At 42.0% G+C, this 19,163-nt stretch overlaps 1 protein-coding gene across 1 annotated transcript in view; it reads right to left on the bottom strand.

The window, feature by feature from the left end:
* Window positions 1–19,162, bottom strand: part of mcm8 (minichromosome maintenance 8 homologous recombination repair factor) — a 35,591-nt gene extending 16,429 nt beyond the window's left edge. The window contains exons 1-11 of the mRNA XM_070889867.1: window positions 18,697–19,162; window positions 14,249–14,341; window positions 11,564–11,646; window positions 10,917–11,066; window positions 10,504–10,601; window positions 8,079–8,277; window positions 7,910–7,995; window positions 2,244–2,395; window positions 502–700; window positions 391–421; window positions 111–255 (exon numbers count right to left, since the gene is read on the bottom strand). Of these exons, the coding sequence (XP_070745968.1) occupies window positions 111–255; window positions 391–421; window positions 502–700; window positions 2,244–2,395; window positions 7,910–7,995; window positions 8,079–8,277; window positions 10,504–10,601; window positions 10,917–11,066; window positions 11,564–11,646; window positions 14,249–14,341; window positions 18,697–18,820 (1,360 nt within the window). The 5' untranslated portion in view covers window positions 18,821–19,162. The remainder of the gene's footprint in view (window positions 1–110; window positions 256–390; window positions 422–501; window positions 701–2,243; window positions 2,396–7,909; window positions 7,996–8,078; window positions 8,278–10,503; window positions 10,602–10,916; window positions 11,067–11,563; window positions 11,647–14,248; window positions 14,342–18,696) is intronic.
* Between the last annotated feature and the right edge of the window lies 1 nt (window position 19,163).

Genomic DNA, 19,163 nt, shown 5'->3' on the forward strand with positions numbered 1-19,163 from the left:
GGTGGAAAAAACATTGAAGACATTTTATTTTAAACAAACACTGATTTATACACGTTTGAAAATCCTTACATTTTGCCTATGGAGGAGATTTTTGTACTTGATAACTTTACTTGCCTGTAACATTTGGCTCTTTCCAAGTCCAGGATCACCAACTATAAGCACATGAGGATCACCTCGGATAGGAATGCGATTTTTATCATCCACATATTTTTGGCAGCCTCCAAAGAGTGCCAGTGCCAATCCTGCTTTGACAAGCTGCGAAAAAAACATCTGCTTATTGGGAGCTTTCATTCAATAAAACACAATAATAAGTTGTCTGAGCGCAAAAAGTAATTGTATTATTAATCATTTATAAATTAATGGTAGCTTTCTTATTGTACTGACACTCACCTCATGACCATATATAGCAGGACACAATGAACTGCGAAAAAAAATAAAGACTTTAGTTGCCTTTCAAAATGATACTAAACAACGGTTTTAAAGAAAGAGGATACAACATACTTAACAAATAATTTGAAAAGGTTTTCTTCAGCCTGAATCTCTTGAATTGCATAAAGCTCTTTAAGTGTAAACTCCATGGAGGCCGTTTCACCAGATACCTCTTCAGAATTCACATTCCTCCGTCCTTTACCATTACTAATAGAGTTGGCCTCAATATACAAAAAGAACATGCACTTGTCATCTTTGTTTCTTGTCTTCCCTAAAAAGATAAGTCAAACAGAATAATTAATACATATATACATAAATACAGGAAATAGTGGGGTAGTAATTTATTAGGCCCTGTTTTAGAGCACATAACTGACAGCACACTTCCAGTGGGTGCCCAAATCAGGAGATACCTAGGCGCGACAGAAATTGGGCCTTAGGCCTCATTTTTAAATTACAGCGCCCTGCCAATGCCTGCCGTGCCTCCAGAGGTAGCTCACCGCTTTGCTGTGTTCCAATTTGACCAGCCTGTCTCACTGGCAGAGGCCTACAGCCAAGACTGGGGGGTGAGGGAGAAACAGGAGGGGGAAATTGCCCGGGCCAGCAACAGCCCGCAGTATTCACGTGGAGACTCATGCTCTTCTGGCTCCACGTTATGGTACAAAAGTTCCGTGGCTGTTTCTTCAGCGCCAGTTCAGACTGTTCATAACAAATTTCACAAACGGGTCGTGAAACGGGCTCGGGGCCCTCATTTCAATATTGGAAAGAGGCCTACGCTCGTTTGAGGCAGCCACCGGGGCCCCATTAAAGAAAAGGCCCTGACGAATTTGGCATTGGCCCAAGTGCACGTTTAGGCGTCACTGCTACCCATTGATTTCAAATGTACTGGAGGTGTTACCAACTCAAGGAATTTAATCAATTAACAGATAAGCAGTTCTCCTGGAAAAAGCTCAGTACCCTGTATCACTTTAGTCCCAACCACTTATTTTGATTCAGGGATTGTGCTGATAGTTATGATGATAACCATTAGTAACATATATCTTTTTTTATATCCTGCCAAAAATGAAATAGTAGTGGCCACATGCATACATTACACAGGCTCACACAGGTTGGAATGTATTTCCAAACTGCAACACAGCTTGGTGATTCAGATAATTTTGCAAAATTCACAGGATGTGAACCACATGATGGCTAACTGCCTTGCAACACGCTCCAATCAATCAGTTCTCCAACATAAATGTTCTCTTAGCAGCACCAGCCAGGACTATCCTTTCTTGGTTTGGGCACCGCCAGATCAGCATCCAGGTTGATATGAAGTGGCAACTTCTGGGTAAGCCAGTATAACCACTCTAGGGCACATCAGTAATCTACATCATTAGAACAGTGCCAGGTGAAAGAGAATACTTAAAATGGCAGTTCTCCACAGCAACGGAAATTAGTTATAAAAATCAACACTACCCGAGTTATGTTACATTTTATAGATTGGTACATGGAAATTTATACTGGAAATACTCCACTGAACTCGTTCCAACTCCTTTAAACTATTTCCATACCTTTTCTCCTATTGATATAAAATGTAGAGAATAGGAGATGGAGATCTTACAATACGAGCTGAAGGGGTAGAAGACAGAATTAGTTGAAATTGTAATGAGTCATTTGGCAATGGCTCTCCAGTGAAATTATCTTAAATAGTTTTGGTGCATAAAACAGTACAAGTTCAGAACTAATGGCGGGAATTTTTTTCATTAGAAGTCACAGGTGCATATGTCGTGGACAGCAAACAAAAGGTGTACAGTTTGTGTGAACTTCAGTCATACCTTCATTACTGTTTGCCACCTTGACAATCCCTGTGACAGTTACCATGTCTCCTGGAACACAACAGTCTACCAAGTCCTGGATAAGCTCGCATTCTATAGTTCGAGGGATTCTCCCAGCCTCTCTCTTATCATCTGATGTAAGCTCCTGCAGTCTTTAAAAAAACAAACATATACACAAATTATTAAATGGGAAAAGATCTTTCCATATTAAAACAGACAATTATTTATGTGTGGCAAAAGTAAATTATCTCTCGTATTTAAAAAAAACATATTCCTTGCAATGTTCCCTCTAATTTTTTTTGGTGCAGTCCCTTTAACTGGCTGCACTGCCCATTTAAATTTTCACACATGCACTGTTTCTTCCACTGCAAAACCGATGAGCGACCTACGCGGGACCACTCGACCATTGTGCGGCCGCTCGCCTTAACAGCAATGTTGATTCCTGAAGACCCAGCAATTCTATAGCATCCCAGCTACAAACTGCAATTCTCTAAATAGAGATACCAATACTGAAGTTTTACATCACTGATGCAACTAAAGTGAGAGGATGAATATTTGAACCTACACAATGCCATGTTCCATTAATCTATTATATATTAGAAATGGTACATGTTCACAACACAGTGAGTGTTATGTATGTAAACTTTACTAGTGTGTAAGACATGCCACCAGGGGGCGCACCTGTTGGAGATCCAAGGGTCACCTGCACACCCCGGGCAAGCAGGTATAAAAGGCAGTCTACCATGCTGCTTCCTCACTCTGGAGTTACATTAAAGAAACCATGGTCACAACAGTTTGAGCTTACAGTATACAGTATTGTGGAGATATTCTGAACATAACAATTGGCGACAAGTAACAGATCACGAACTTTCACGCAGTTATGGCTGCCATTGGTATTCTTGAGAGATGTCGCCGACCTAAGACGCCTTGCGGGGCCGTGCGAATTTGCTGGATTTTTGGGGGAAATGTTGTGGGACTTTTTTGTGCTTGGAATCGGCCACGAGGTCACTCTTCGCAAACTGCTGTCTGCCGAATCCCCAGATCTGAGCAAGGCCATCACAATAGCCCAGGCTTTCATGTCCACGAATGGTAACACTAAACAGATATCTTTGCAGCATCAACGCTCATCGGCAAGTACTGTGCATAAAATAACGCCTTCAGCAGGCAGAACTGTACATGGCAGGGCCTACACGCCTGCAGAGGCCAGACCTAAGATGACTCAGTGTCCACTGTGGGGCGTGAATGCGAATCCATTAACACCATGTTGGCGCTGCAGGAGCAATCATAGAGCCCATCAATGTCGATTCAAGCACTACGTGTGCAAGGGCTGTGGAACAATCGGGCACCTCCAGCGAATGTGCAAACGTAGTGCGACTCACCACGTGGCAGAGTCGGCAGAAGATGACCGATCCGGCGCAGATCACACTGAACGAGTAAGAGAGGCAACTCAACCTGAGGCTGAAGAGGAAGTGTATGGGGTTCACACCAAAAGCCCTCCGATAATGTTGAAAGTCAAATTAAACGGCATTCCAGTTTCCATGGAATTGGACATGGGGGCGAGTCAGTCAATTATGAGCCAGAAGACTTTTGAGAAGAAACTGTAGGGCAACAAGGCAAAAAGGTCAAAACTAAGCCCAATTCATACAAAGCTGCGCACGTACACCCAAGAGCTCATACCAGTCATTGGCAGTGCGGCAGTGAAGGTATCGTACGATGGAACTGTGCATGATTTATCATTATGGATTGTACCAGGCGATGGCCCAACGCTGTTCGGCAGAAACTGGCTCGGAAAGATCCGATGGAATTAGGACATCAAAGCACTGTCTTCGGTGGGTGACGCCTCGTGCGCCCAAGTGCTAAACAAATTCCCATCGTTATTTGAGCCAGGCATCGGCAACTTCACAGGCGCCAAACTGCAGATCCATCTAGTCCCTGATGCACGGCCCGTTCATCACAAGGCCCGAGCGGTTCCATATATGATGCAAGAGAAAGTCGAGATCGAGCTGGACAGACTTCAACGAGAGGGAATCATATCGCCAGTCGAGTTCAACAAGTAGGCCAGTCCAATTGTTCCGGTGTTGAAGAGCAACAGGACGGTCATAATCTGTGGGAACTACAAGGTAACGATCAACCGAATCTCGTTACAGGACCAGTACCCAAAGCAAATGACCTGTTCGCAACGCTAGCAGGGGGGGGGGGGGAAGTCGTTCACCAAGCTGGATCTAACCTCTGCTTACATGACACAGGAGCTGGCTGAACCTTCGAAAAAATTGACGTGCATCAACACGCACAAAGGACTGTTCATATACCACAGATGCCCTTTTGGGACTCGCTCGGCTGTGGCCATCTTCCAGAAGAACATGGAGAGTCTGCTGAAATTGGTTCGACGCACTGTGGTGTTTCAAGACGACATCCTGATCACTGGTCATAACACCACCGAACACTTGCACAACCTGGAAGAGGTTCTAAAGTGACTGGACAGAGTGGGACTCAGGCTGAAACGCTCCAAGTGTGTTTTCCTGGCGCCAGAAGTCGAATCTTTGGGGAGAAAGATTGCGGCGGACGGCATCAGACCCACGGACTCTAAGACGGAGGCCATCAAGAATGCACCCAGACCACAGAATGTGACGGAGCTGCGTTCGTTCCTGGGACTCCTCAACTATTTTAATAACTTTCTACCAGGGTTGAGCACTTTGCTGGAATCTTTGCATTTATTGCTACGCAAGGGTGACGATTGGGTTTGGGGTAAATCTCAAGAGACAGCCTTTAATAAGGCCAGAAACCTGCTATGTCATAACAAGTTACTTGTATTATATGACCCGTGTAAACGTTTAGTACTAGCTTGTGATGCATCTTCGTATGGGGTCGGTTGCGTGTTACAGCAAGTCAATGTGTCAGACAAACTGCAACCGGTTGCATATGCGTCCAGAAGTTTATCTAAGGCTGAAAGAGCCTACAGTATGGTTGAGGAAGAAGCATTAGCATGCGTATATGGGGTTAAGAAAATGCACCAATACCTATTTGGACTCCGGTTTGAGCTTGAAACCGACCACAAACCGCTTACTTCACTGCTCTCAGAAAGCAAAGGTATCAACACCACTGCTTCGTCCCGCATCCAAAGATGGGCACTAACACTATCTGCGTATGACTATGTAATCCGCCACAGACCAGGCACGGAGAACTGTGCTGATGCCCTCAGTCGGCTACCATTGCCCACCACCGGGGTGGAAATGGCGCAACCCGCAGACTTGCTTCTTGTAATGGATGATTTTGAGAATGTGCGGTCACCCGTCACGGCAGATCAGGACCTGGACTAGCCAGGACCCTGTGCTATCACTAGTAAAAAGCTGCGTCCTTAATGGGAGCTGGTCGGCTATCCCAGGGAAATGCAAGACGAAATTAAGCCGTTTTACCGACACAAGGATGAAATGTCCATCCATTTGGATTGTCTCCTATGGGGGAATCACATGGTTTTGTCAAAAAAAGGCAGAAAAATGTTTATACGCGACCTACACTGCCACCCAGGCATAGTCATGATGAAGGCTATCGCCAGGTCGCACGTTTGGTGGCCCGGCATTGACTCGAAATTGGAGTCATGCGTACACCAATGTAACACTTGCTCAAAGTTGAGCAATGCACCAAGGGAGGCCCCACTGAGTCTGTGGTCATGGCCCTCCAAACCGTGGTCCAGGGTCCATGTAGATTTCGCTGGCCCCTTTCGAGGAAAGGTGTTCCTTGTAGCAGTGGACGCTTACTCTAAATGGATTGAATGTATAATAATGTCATCATGTACGTCCACTGCCACCATTGAAAGCCTCCGGGCCATGTTCGCCACCCATGATTTGCTTGACGTCCTTGTTAGTGACAATAGACCATGTTTCATCAGCTCAGAATTCAACGAGTTCATGACCCGCAATGGCATCAAGCATGTCAGGTCTGCCCCGTTTAAGCCCGCATCCAATGGTCAAGCGGAATGGGCAGTCCAAACTACCAAGCAGAGCTTGAAACATGTGACGGACGGTTCCTTGCAGACCCGGTTATCTCGGGTCCTGCTCAGACGCGACCCCACTCGCTTATTGGTGTTCCCCCTGCAGAATTGTTAATGAAGAGAGCACACAAAACCAGGCTCTCCTTAGTCCACCCAGATCTCAATGATCATGTAGAAACCCGGCGTCACTGGCATGTGTACCACGATCGCACAACTGTATCGCGTAACATTGAGGTTAATGTCCCTGTGTTTGTTCTTAATTACGGACATGGTCCCAAATGGGTTGCTGGCACTGTTTTAGCCAAGGAGGGGAATAGAGTGTTTGTTGTCAAATTTTTGAATGGACAAACGTGCAGATAGCATTTGGATCAGACCAAACTGCGATTCACTGACAACCAAGAACAGTTTGAAGAGAATATTACCATCATTGATCTACCAACACACACCTAACATGCAACCGACCTCGCTGTCAACCACAAGGATGAACCCACCATGCCCGACAGTCTGATCAGACCAGCCATGCTGCAGTGCAGCAATGATCCGATCAACTCACCCATGCCAGGACTTCAACTCAGGCGATCAACCCGGGAACGTAGAGCACTGGATCGCCTCAACTTGTAAATAACTTGTGTCTAAGAATTTTTGGGGGGGGGGGGGAGGGGAGTGATGTTATGTATGTAAACTTTACTTGTGTGTAAGACTTGCCACCAGACGGCGCACCTGCTGGAGACCCAAGGGTACCTGCACACCCCGAGCAAGCAGGTATAAAAGGCAGTCTACCATGCTGCTTCCTCACTCTGGAATTACATTAAAGAGACCAAGGTCACAACAGTTTGAGCTTACAGTATACAGTCTTGTAGAGTTATTCTGAACATAACAGTGAGCACGTCACTGATGATGTGAGTATACAATTATCTGATAGGGCCACCTAAAGCAAAAATATTTGAAGCACCTTTGGAGACACGAAAGGGACGAAAAAAATTTAAACTTTTTTGAGGAAAAATAATCTGCTTCACCTCAATCAAATGACTAGTTATTTAAAGAATGATGTGAAAGATACCTGCGGCTGAAGAAAGCTTGCAAAAGTCAGTGCTCTCAATGTCTCCAACCGTCCCCCACCAGCCGAGGCAAAAGCTGGTTTCTGGAGCACGCATTTGTTGAAGCAAATTATACACCCCACCCCTTTCCCACCCAATGGAACAATCAATCGTCTCTCCCACAATGAGGCCAAATCACGGCCGCACCTTCCTCCCCCCCGCCAAATGAATTTTTTTAATTCCCAGTGACTCTTGCCCCCTCCCCACCCCACCTCTCCAAATCTGCTTCCTCTCCTATCTCAGTTCAATCATCCCCACATCCTCTAACCCTGCTTGACCTAAAAATTATCTCTGTTCTTGATTGGGAAACGTAATGAGAGATCACCCAGTTATTTTATTTAAGTGCCAAATATTTCAATTCTTCTGAACTCTGAATTTTCCTTGCAGTCCTTCTACTGTTAGAAACAGAATATAATAGTCTTAAATAAATACTACTATATAACTCTCCTATTGAAAGCACCAAATAGAATCACAATGCCACCCAGGTCAGTTTGGTCAGCTGGATTGAATGATAATGTATTTATTTTTTTTAAACTGGAAATACAGAAAATGCAAAGATCTTCAATCAAAAGTTCACTTACTTGATAGATTGCCAGTCTACAGTAACTGTTAATGGAGAACGTCTATTCGGTATAAATGATCGACTGCGACAATCTGGCGCTAAACACTGTAAAATAATTTGAAATTAGCTTTCTCAAATAACTCCAAATTTATCAATATTTTTTTCTCTCTAATATGATAGTGCAATACCTTTGTAGGGAGTGTGTATTTTCCATCAGGAAGAGGTAGACTCTGAACATCTCCACATGTATTACATGTAAAGGCCATTCTAGTGCAGAAAGGCTTGACATTGCTGACACGGACAACTGTTCCACGTAGAGATACATATTTTCCATAGCAGTTAGCTCGTAAATATTTCAACGATGTCAAAGGCTCATAGTTATAGACCCTAAAATGTATACACTTTGCATGAGATTTATGTGTTTATTTTAATAAAGTAAAAATGGTACATCTTGTATATGTTTTCATCATAATTTGGTGTTACACATTGTACGCAAATCATTTGCAATTTATTGTTTTATGAACACAAAATTTGAGCTCATGATAAATCACAATTGAACAGGTAGGTGCCATATCAATAGCAAACTGTAAACAGTTATTTAAATTAAAAATGAACATACTTTTCTATATTATAAAAATAGCACATCTAGCACACAAGTCCTCTCCAGCATATTCAAATTTTTGCTTTGCATTAAAAAAAAGTATCAAGACAGTAATTTGACCCAGAAACCATGTAATCTCTGAGTGACTTTACAAATCACAAAAAAGACGTAATTGTGATCAAACTTTGAACTTATCCTGTTTTAACTTTACAGTGCTTACTAAAGCCATCACTTTAGGTTCCCACTGAACACACCGCTGCCTTACCAAGGACTTCACCACCTCCCCAGCTGCTTGCTCAGGCTGAACCAGACTGTACAGAATGCCAGCATCCTGTGCTGACAATGACCTTTGGCCTCCCAGCTCACCCCGTTCCATTCAATGTCAGCATTCTGTTCGACCCAGAATTAAGCTTCAAACTCCAATCCTATCCATCACCAAAGTGCTTACATGTACCTTTGCAACATCACACACCTCTGCCTCTGCCTTACCTCCACTCTCCATAAATTCCATCTGAACCACCTGCATCCTGCCCCAATTTCATTACACATTGCAATACCTGCATATTTTCCTCATAGACTCAAAACACACAATGAATAATTCAATTTTTAACTTATCCATACCTACAAAAACAACTTGTATTTATGCTATACATTTATGTAGAAAACATCTCGAGGCACTTTAGAGAGGCAAGACAAATAAAGGTACAAGAAACAAATGTCGACCAATGGAGGGAGGAGGGGTAGGAAGTGATTAGGAGAGGTGACCAAAATCTTGGGCACAAAGTTGAGTTTAGAGAAGGTTTTTAAATGGAGAGAAAGGAAATGGAGCACCAGAGGGGGAAAGGAATAGAGTGATGTGGCCAGAGAGGATATGGGTTAGTAGCTCAGTTTGGCATTGAATAAGGACAGAAAGGTTTAGTCTGAGACATTGGTCAGGGAGGAGAATGCGATCTGTGAATGGAAGCAGAATTTATTAGACCAGAGATGACGGCTTTGGTGTTCCTAATGTTCAGTCAGAGGACGTTTTGGCACATCTATAATCTTGATGTTGGTCAGGCAGTCTGATGCGTTTGTGGTTTGTGGGAAGAGTTGGAGAGGCAATGCTATGTATCATCAGCATATATATGGAAGTTGACTCAGTGCCTGAAGATGATGTCACCAATGGCATGATGAGGAGAAACAGGAGAGGACAAAGGAAAGATCCTTGTGAGATTCCAAAAAGGTGATGCTGCTGAAACAGGAAGACAAACTATTGCTGGATATGTATTCAAATAGGTAGGAGTGAAACCATGCAAGGGTAACCCTATAGAATAGAACAGAAGCGACACTATGGAAAGAATGGTGCAGTCAACCATATCAAACACCATCGACGAAGAGGGATTGTGCACCATGGTTATAAAGGATATCATTTGTGATTTTGGCCACAGCAGTCTTAGTGGTGCGAAAAGGGCAGATGCCAGATGAAGGGATCTGAACAGGAAGTTTAGGGAGAGAATGACATGGACACAACTTTGAAGAAAACAGTTAACTTTCATTTTCTCTTTTTGTGCAGCACTAATTTAAAGGATAGATTCACAATGACTAATGAGAAATCTACCCTTGGAAAAACAGATCATATTTTAAAGGTATTGTGTACAGTGTATATCACAGGTTTCTTATAGCAAAAACTGGCAAAAGCTGATTACATTTTGTTTTGACCAAGTTATGTCAACATGGTTTAGTATTAATGGCTTTCTTGGGTATCAATTCATAACAAGAGTTATACGGCAGCAACAGACTACAAAAATACCAGTTTATATTTCTTTGCAATCGTGTCCACTTATACTACACTTCTTTGTTCTCAACAGATACAGACACTGGCCAAGTAAAAAATGTCAGGAAACATGATCTAACATATAAATAGACTCTCAGATGATACAGAAAGTTATATGTTTATAGCAGATTAAGTCTTCACTTAATTTTTCAAGAAAATATTTGCAAGTAGCCCAAAAAGTTTCTTGTTTTAAACTTACCGTGCATGAATGAAGGGGACATTTACAATTGGAGCTTCTTCATTTGGTAGCCCTTGTTCCAACTGAGCTGCCTGTCTTTCAAGATCTCTAGTTATTACCTGAATGCGTGCAGTATAAGCAACATAAATTAAGCTTTACATTAAAAGTACATAGTTCAGTTTACTTACGACAAATGAACTGTCCAATAAGGAGACTTTCAGAATAGTATTTTCATAACAGTCAAATGAAGTTGAATTACATGTTTTTAAAGAAATAACAGCAATTATTTTTACTTTACTTTCTTCCGGACGAAGTGGAGAAACAAAGCAAAAAAAGTACATTTTGATCTTGTAAAATTAAGAAAATTATGTTTGTTACCCAACATGCATATTTAACTTAATGGTTATGCAGAGAAGAGTTACGTGATACTTAACCTGATGAACTGCCAATCCCAAGCAATCCAACAATTTTTCTGGCATATCCCTCAATTCAGTGGCTAAATTTGGCATGCGAGCAGTTAGCTCTTCATTATTTACAAGTTCCTTAAAGTCAACCAGGATGCTTCCTTTTCTTTCTATTTCATCCTTTGGAAAGAAATATTTCACATTTTCAAGTGATTTGCACTTTCAACTTTTCTTATTGCTATTTGCATCGTACTGTGAATGGTTAGGCAGCAGCATTGAATTGATTTAGCTTCTTTTTCATAACACTGCAATACAGTATGAGAGTGCTGAATGCCATTGACTACGTTGCACTGACTATAGCAGCATTTTTTAATGTTTAAAAATTAACTGATAAACTTCTCCTGGAGTGAAGGTGTCTTTCTGATGTTAAAAAGTATAAACAGCATGGTAAAACTCAGACAAATTCTTAATGTACATCTTAACTTCATTAATAAAAAATTAATGCATTAAAAAAGTTGCTATAAGTCAATTTTGTTTACAATGCTAAAGTTTTATAAATGCTAAACTATTGTTTCGTTCTCCCTAGATAGTGAACCAAACTACTAGTTAAGAAAGACTACCCACAACAGTAAACAATGAAACTAGAAAAATCAAAAATGAGGGGCCAGGATTCTTACCTTATCATACAAATCAATATGATTTGTGAAAAACTTTTCAAATTCACTAATCTTCTGTACAAAAGGAGAGCTTCCAACGTAAGCTTTTAAAGAAAAAGTTTGAAAATAAGTTTATTTTTTAAATCCCTCAACATTGTAGCACATAGTTACCCCATGTACAATACTAAAACTGCCAATAATTACTGAAAAGCAAGCAGCTCTGCCATCAGGAATTCAGCAATGAACCAGTCTGTCCATACCCGAGCCTTGAGATGGTCTCACAACTTACTAGGGGCTCCCTCAATGGTATTCTAAAGAAATACCCCAAATCATTCATAGCTTTTCTTCAATTTTCCATAGCAAAAGGTTAAGAGAGTGATTTTACAAGCCGAGAAGCAAATTAATCACTACATAAATGTGTGGGCTGCCATCATCACCTTGTGGTGATGTTTGCAATGTTGGCTCACCTATGCGCAGCCAGAACAGCTTCTATGTGGAGAAAGCATGTGCATTAGGAATATCCCAGAGAGAGAAGGGAGGGTAACTTACTTTTTTAATGTATTTAAATGGTTCTCGGGGAGGCTCTAGCCATCAAGTAAAATATCTCACTCCAGCTGGAGCTGGTATACGTTCATGCTAGCCAAGCACTTCACAAACCCGAAACACTACAGGTGTTTGTACTCAAATGCTTACAGTGCCAACTAAGGAAAAAAAATTATGCACTAGCCTTATTGGGGATCCCCCAAATCACCGCACAACAGAGGAATGAATGAGTTCTTCGATCTGTTTTAAACTCACAAGTAGATTATGGCTCCTTGGGGATAACAACATTAATCAATTAATTTTATTTACGATATGTACGGTGTTTCCTTAAATTTCTTTATTTCTTGATATGCACCACCCCCTCCCATTTTTCCTTTAGTTTCAGCTTTTAAAATTATGCTTTCACATTAAAACTGCTTTGTAGGATACTTTTGAATGGAGTCCCTCTTTTTTTTAATACTACAGATACTAATTAGAGATTGGTACCCATATCATATGAATACCCTTCCCTGAGCCCGCTCTTACAGCCACGATGTTGATATGATTAGCTCAGTAAATTTCTGGTCAATAGTGACACCAACCCCAAGTTATTGGTGGACTTAGTGGTGCTGTTGAAAGTCAGGTAAAGTTGGTTTAGCTTTCTCTTATTGGAGATGGTCATAACCGGGTACTTGTGGCGTCAATGTTACCTGTATTTGTCAGTCCAAGCCTGGATTGCCCAAGTCCTGCTGTAGGTCGGGATACATCATTATCACTGGTGTTAATGGAGCTGAACACCATCAAATGGTCAGTGAACGGCCCCATTCCCCATCTTACGATGGAGGAAAGGTCATTGACACAGCCGTTGAAAATGATCAAGCTAAGAATATTTCCCTGTGGAACTAATTCAGCCATGTCCTGGGACTGTGATGATTGGCCTCTGACAAATACAATCACCTTCCTTTGCATCAGGTACGACTGCAACCATTGCAGTGTTTTCCCATGAACCCCCACTGACTTTTGTTTTGCTAGGGCCCCTTGAAGTCATACTCAAGTGATACACTGAGCATAAGAGTTTGTTTAAATGTTTTATTCAAGTGGGCCATCAAGCAGGTTCATGTAATTTTTGGTAATGAAGACAGTTAAGTTTTACAGCAGTCTACAAGGCTAATTATCTACCACTCTGCATATTAGTCATACTAATCTTAATAGTATGGTGATAATAATGCCATGAAAAAATTTAACAAATCTTTCACGTGGCTCACCTTGAAAGTCCCAGTGAATATTTTCTCCAGCCTCAACAAAAATTCACAGCTTGAACCTTGTGCAATACTACTATATGATTTCACTTTTTTCTGTTTCTGTTATCCCTTTTACTTTCCATTCTGACTTAATAGCCTTGCCTGGAATATTTGATTAGCTATGTCATTGATGTCAACCATGCACAATGCTGCTCCATAACATCACCCGTTTCCACCCCCACCTCAGCCCATATGCTGCTGGAACACTCATCAATGCTTTTGTTACCTTCAGACTCGACTACTCCAACGCTCTCCTGGCTGGCCTCCCATCTTCCACCCTCCATAAACTTGAGCTCATCTTAAACTCTTAAGCCATATGTTAATCCATATTAAGACTTGATCACCCATCATCCCTGCACTCGCTGACCTACATTGGCTCCAAGTCCACCAATCCCTCAAATTTAAAATGATCAGTCTGATGTTCAAATTCCTCCATAATTTTGTCCCTCCCTATCTCTGTAACCTCCTCCAGCTCTACAATCCTCAATGAACTCTGTGTTTCTCCAACTCTGGCCTCAGGCATAACTCACTCCCTTCGCCCACCATTGGTGATCATGCCTTTAGCCATCTAGGCACTAAACTCTGAAATTTCCTCCTCAAACCTGGCCACCTCTCTCGCCTCCTTAAAACCTATTATCTTGACCAAACTTTTAGTCACCCCTCCTAATATCTTCTTCTTTGGCTCAATGTGAATTTGTGTCGATTGCACTTCTGAAAAGCATGATGGTACGTTTTCCTAAGTTAAAGGCGTAATATATAATGCATGCTGTTGTTGTCTGTTTGGCAGCTCTAATATTTCCCCTTAAATTTCTGCTAATTTATCAAACGTCTGTCATTATTAATTTAAGTTATTTTCAATACGAATAGTTTCAAAAAGGCTCACCTTCTGAAAAATAAAGTTTCCAACCCTTATATGGTATAAACTGATTCAAAGTTCCTTGAATTAGGCGCGAATGAGGCTTTATCTGTTGAAAACCTAAAACAAAATGTGTCATTCAATAATCAGAATCTTTACTAGTTCAAATAGGCTTTTCATCATGTTTTAAAATCATTTAATCTGTAATTCTTGCAACAAATTAGAACTTTTAAATACTAATATCAGCAGTAATTTTATAATGCACATTCAGCATGAAATATAGTCCCAAGTTACATATTCAACTCTATTTGAGCAAGGTTTGGGAATAAATAAAATCCAATTACATAAATGAACATGAAATTTCTAAGAAGAAAGTAATTTCAATCCAAATCACTCTCACCTAACATCAACAGCAGATGAAATTTCACTTACTGCCAAGAGTAAATGAATGCTAATCCAAAAATAGTAAGTCAATTAAAACAGATTCAGATAGGTTAGACACTGTTTTTTCTGGGAGCTGTGATCAAATCCAGCCCAGACCGAAGGAACAAAAATCTCCCGTCTGTCCGCTAAACCGCATTTAAGCAGTCCAAGTAAATTTAGGTCCGAGCAGGAATGGGCACATGGCACAAAACTAATTTGCCACTGATTGGCACTCTAATTTAGAAAGGCCACAAATAGGAAATGGGGCATAAAATGTCATGTTGGTGCCGTATTGAATTCTCTTGTGAGGTTGGGGCTGTAGCAGCTTGTTGGAGCAGAGCACAGGTAGTTACATCTACCTATGGTACACCCGTCCTGGGAGTCCTTGATGCTGACACAGTGCGGTTGAAATGGAAAAAAATGTTCCATTCCCCAACACTAACATCCCTTACCTGGATGAGCAAAGAGAAAAAAAATGAAAACTAGTGTAATTTAGAAAAAAGATTACTCTAAAGATTTGTTTGAAGAGGCAGAATGTAAACTTCTCCCTTATCCCTTTTGACGATTCATTATTTTTGACACGTAGAGCTCAGGGCCACAATGGCATGTGCATGATAAAGGAAGAATGGAGTGCAGGACAATGCAGCAAATTTTCTTTGGTGATGTTTAAATTACTACAAGAATCACAGTGTGCATCAGAGGTATAAATCATTATTTGGAATTGTATTGGTCACCATGACAATAAACTAGAGAATTTTCCAGTTTTGTTCCGGAGCAGAATCAAACAACATCAGAGGAGGAGATCACTTGTTTTGGCAGGGAGTGCCATGCTAAATGTTAAATTTACAATTTATAAATAGTTGCACCATTGAGTAAGAAAGCAATGGCTTCAGTCAAAAAAGGAGTACAGTGTGTAAAAGTCATCAATGGTCTGGAGACGGAGGGGGGAGAAATTGCGGTCGGAGGCTTCCTTCGGATGAACACCTCCAACCCGAAATTTTTAAAAGAAAATACCTGGTGGTCACGGAGGCACCTACGATTCCGGTCGGCGGCCTTCATTCGCTGTGCAGCATATGGGGAGATGACTTCCCCGTATGTACGGGGATGCTGGAGTCACATGGGCCTAGACCACCAATCACTAGATAGTATTCTCATTGATAATAATGGGAACCCCGTTTGTACGGACTCCCATTACTAACAATGAGAAAACTATTCTAAAACAAGAAACACAGCATAATAATAAAAACCTCACATATTTAAAATTAATTGAAATTAAATGTAATTAAATGTTTTATAAAAATAGATTTATTTTTTGAATTTTTTTAAAATGTTTTAATAGGATTAAAAATAAACTTAACTTAATGGACAGGGTTTTTAACATAAAAATGAATGATTAAATTTAATTTTTATTTGTTTTAAAACTCTTACACTGGTAAAAGTAAGCTATGTGCCTGCTTTTACCAGGCGCAAAAGTTTGAAGGACATTCGCTGGGCAGGAGTTGGGCAAATAGCCCAATCGCTCCCACACGGATGTCCTTCTCCCGGGGATGCGGAGGATCTGTCAAGAGAAATCTTGACAGATCGGAAAAGCCGGTTTTCGGTGTATGTGCATCGCGCCCTGAAAACCAGCTTTTGCGAGGCCTCGCAGGGTCCGTGCGCACTTCGTACGGACCCAGCGAGGCAGCAATTTTCGGACCATGGATGCTTTAGTTACTACCGTTTTTTAAATTCATTGTTAAATTCATTTACCCTTTCTAATTACTCAACTTCTTGCAACTTTAGCACTGGAAGGAAATCTTTTTTTAAGAAAGTGAAATGTTGACTTCTGACAATATATTGTAACAGCCATAATCATTTACACCTCCTCTGGATCCATTTTTGTTTCTTTACTTGTCCCATTACCACCCTTTTTGCCTTGCACCATCATTCCTTTTTATTATTGAATCCTTTCACCCTTTCACAGAACTTTCCCTTTGATCTCACCCACTTTTTCCCCTAGCTCTGCACTTGCTTAAAAACTATTAAATCTCTAACTTCTTCCAGTCTGATTAAATGACATGGACCTTAAATGTTAACTGTTTCCATCTCCACAGATGACGAGTGTTTTTAGCATTTTCTGTTTTAATTTCAGATTCTCCAGCATCCGCAGTATTTTGCGCTCGTCACTTAACTATGCTTATATGGTTTTGGCATGAATTTATGTGAGGATGATATAAAATCTCACAGCTAGGATTTCCCATGCTGATGACAACGATAACAACTTATACCTGTAGTACAATTAACATTCTCACTTCACAGGTGTAAGGAAAGCAGATGCTAAGCCAAAGAAGCAAGGAGTAATCAATAGGTTGGTCAAGGAGATGGGCTTTAAGAAGGGTCTTAAAGGTGACCAGGATGGCTGTGGAGAGGGGTTTAAGGAGAGAATGTCAGGGAGTAGAACCTAGATGCTTGAAGCACAGCAATCAATGATGGGATGTACAAAAAGCCAGAGTCAGAGGAACAGAGCGTATTGGGGGAATATTGTAGTAGGAAGTTAAAGCAATGGGGAGGGAAAGACAATAGAGGGATTAGAATTTTAAATTGGAGGTATTGGGAAATGAAAAGCCAAAATAGTGCAGCAAGATGGGTGTGATGGATGAGTGTAACTTGTTCTGGGATAGGACAAGGATTGCAAAGGTTTGGATGAACTGAAGATTATGGAGGATGAGAATAAGAAGTTGACGAGGAGAGCAATGGAGTAATCAAGTCGGGAAGTGACAAAGACATGAATGAGGGCTTTAACAACAGATCGCTGAGGTAAGGATGGAGACAAATAATGTCAGAGGTGGCAGCAGAAGAGGAGGATCTGGAATCGTGTACAAACAGGATGCTAAGATTGCACACGTCCTGGTTCAGCCCAAGACAGTGGTCAGAAAAGGAATTGAGTCAGGAATAAGCATGCAGTTTGTTGCAGGGTGCCAAGACAATACCTGTAGCTTTCATCTTCCCAGCGTTTAGCTGAAGGAAGTTAGAGTAATGTCTGACAAGTAGCCTGGCAATACAGAAGCAGTGGAGGAGTCGAGAGAGGTAGAGCTTGTGTCATCAGTGTATGGAAGCTGACCCCATGGTTTTGGATGCCATCATCAAAAGGACAGCATGGAGATGGGAGAGGAGCCACGGAAGAATTATTGGGGTACTCTGAAAATTGAGGTGAAGTCATTGGTAGAGATGCCCTGTATATGATTGGACAATAGAGATGTTGTTGGAGGATGGCAAGAGCTGCAACGAGGAAAAGGAGATAAAGCATCACGGTCACAGTGAACGTGTAATTTTAGTTAGGGTTATTTTGGTTCAATGTGAGGATTGCAAATCTGGTGGAAGTGATTCAAGCAGGAAGTTGTGAGGAAGATGGGCAAGGAGATGGGTATTTTGTAGAATGGGCCTATATTCTTTGGAGTTTAGAAAAATGAGAGGTGATCTCATTGAAACATACAAGATTCTGAAGGGGATTGACAGAGTTGATGCTGAGAATTTGTTTCTTCTGGCTGGAGTGTCTAGAACCCAGGATAAGGGGTAGGCCATTTAAGACCGAGAGGAGGAGGAATTTCTTTATTCAGAGGGTTGTGATCTTTGGAATTCTCTGTCCCAGAGGGCTGTGGATGTTGAGTCTTTGAGTATATTGAAGGCTGAGATAGATAGATTTTGGGACTCCAGGTGAAGCAAGGGATATGGATTTCAGGTGGAAAAGTAGAGTTTAGATCAATGATCAGCCATGATCTTATTAAATGGGACCGTATGGCATACTCCTATTTCTTATGTTCTTAAGTGGTACATTCAGGGAGGTGAAAGGGAGGGTGGAGACGGGGTGGTAGTTTGTGAGGACAGATGGACTGAGGTAGATTTTGGAAAGGCTGGGGAACAGTACCCGAGGAGAGGCTAGATGGATCTGCACCATCAGGTTTGGCGTCACACCGGTTCACTTCTTGAAAGCGGACCCGCCCGCGCACCAGTCCACTGTTCCAACTAGGTCAAGAGTTTGCACGACTTCCAAGTTAAAAATGCACGGGACTTACTTCCTTCACTTCTCCTAGATCTGTCCCAGGTTCCTCTTCCTCGGCACGGTTTCCCCCTCCATCCACCACCCGCGCCTCCTCTGGCACCCCGCCAAGCCCTCCCGCCTCTCCAGTCGGAGCACATTGCAGATATTGCCCTTACCCAAGCTTTCGCCGACCCAACCTGTGCAGAGTGGGGCGGGGGACGGGCGCAGGTCACACTGGGCCGGGCCCCGCTGCCAGCTATGGGGAGAGAGGGAGCGGCGTTACTATGATTACAGGTTCCCCCAGCCGGCAGTCAAAATCGTGCGAGTGTTCTCTCCCCCCCTTTTCTCTCCCTTCGCAGATCGTCGGTTTCCCGCCGCTTGCGTTTAAACTCGTCGCCGGTTAGACGGACGGACCAGCGTGCTGACCCCCGACCCCGCCGCCGCCGGTTTTACGCTCCAACTGTTTGAATCGATGACAGCGCGGCTCCTCGCGTGCCGGCC

The sequence above is a fragment of the Pristiophorus japonicus genome, chromosome 9 (genome assembly GCF_044704955.1).
Source record: "Pristiophorus japonicus isolate sPriJap1 chromosome 9, sPriJap1.hap1, whole genome shotgun sequence".
NCBI classification, from domain to species: Eukaryota; Metazoa; Chordata; class Chondrichthyes; family Pristiophoridae; genus Pristiophorus; species Pristiophorus japonicus.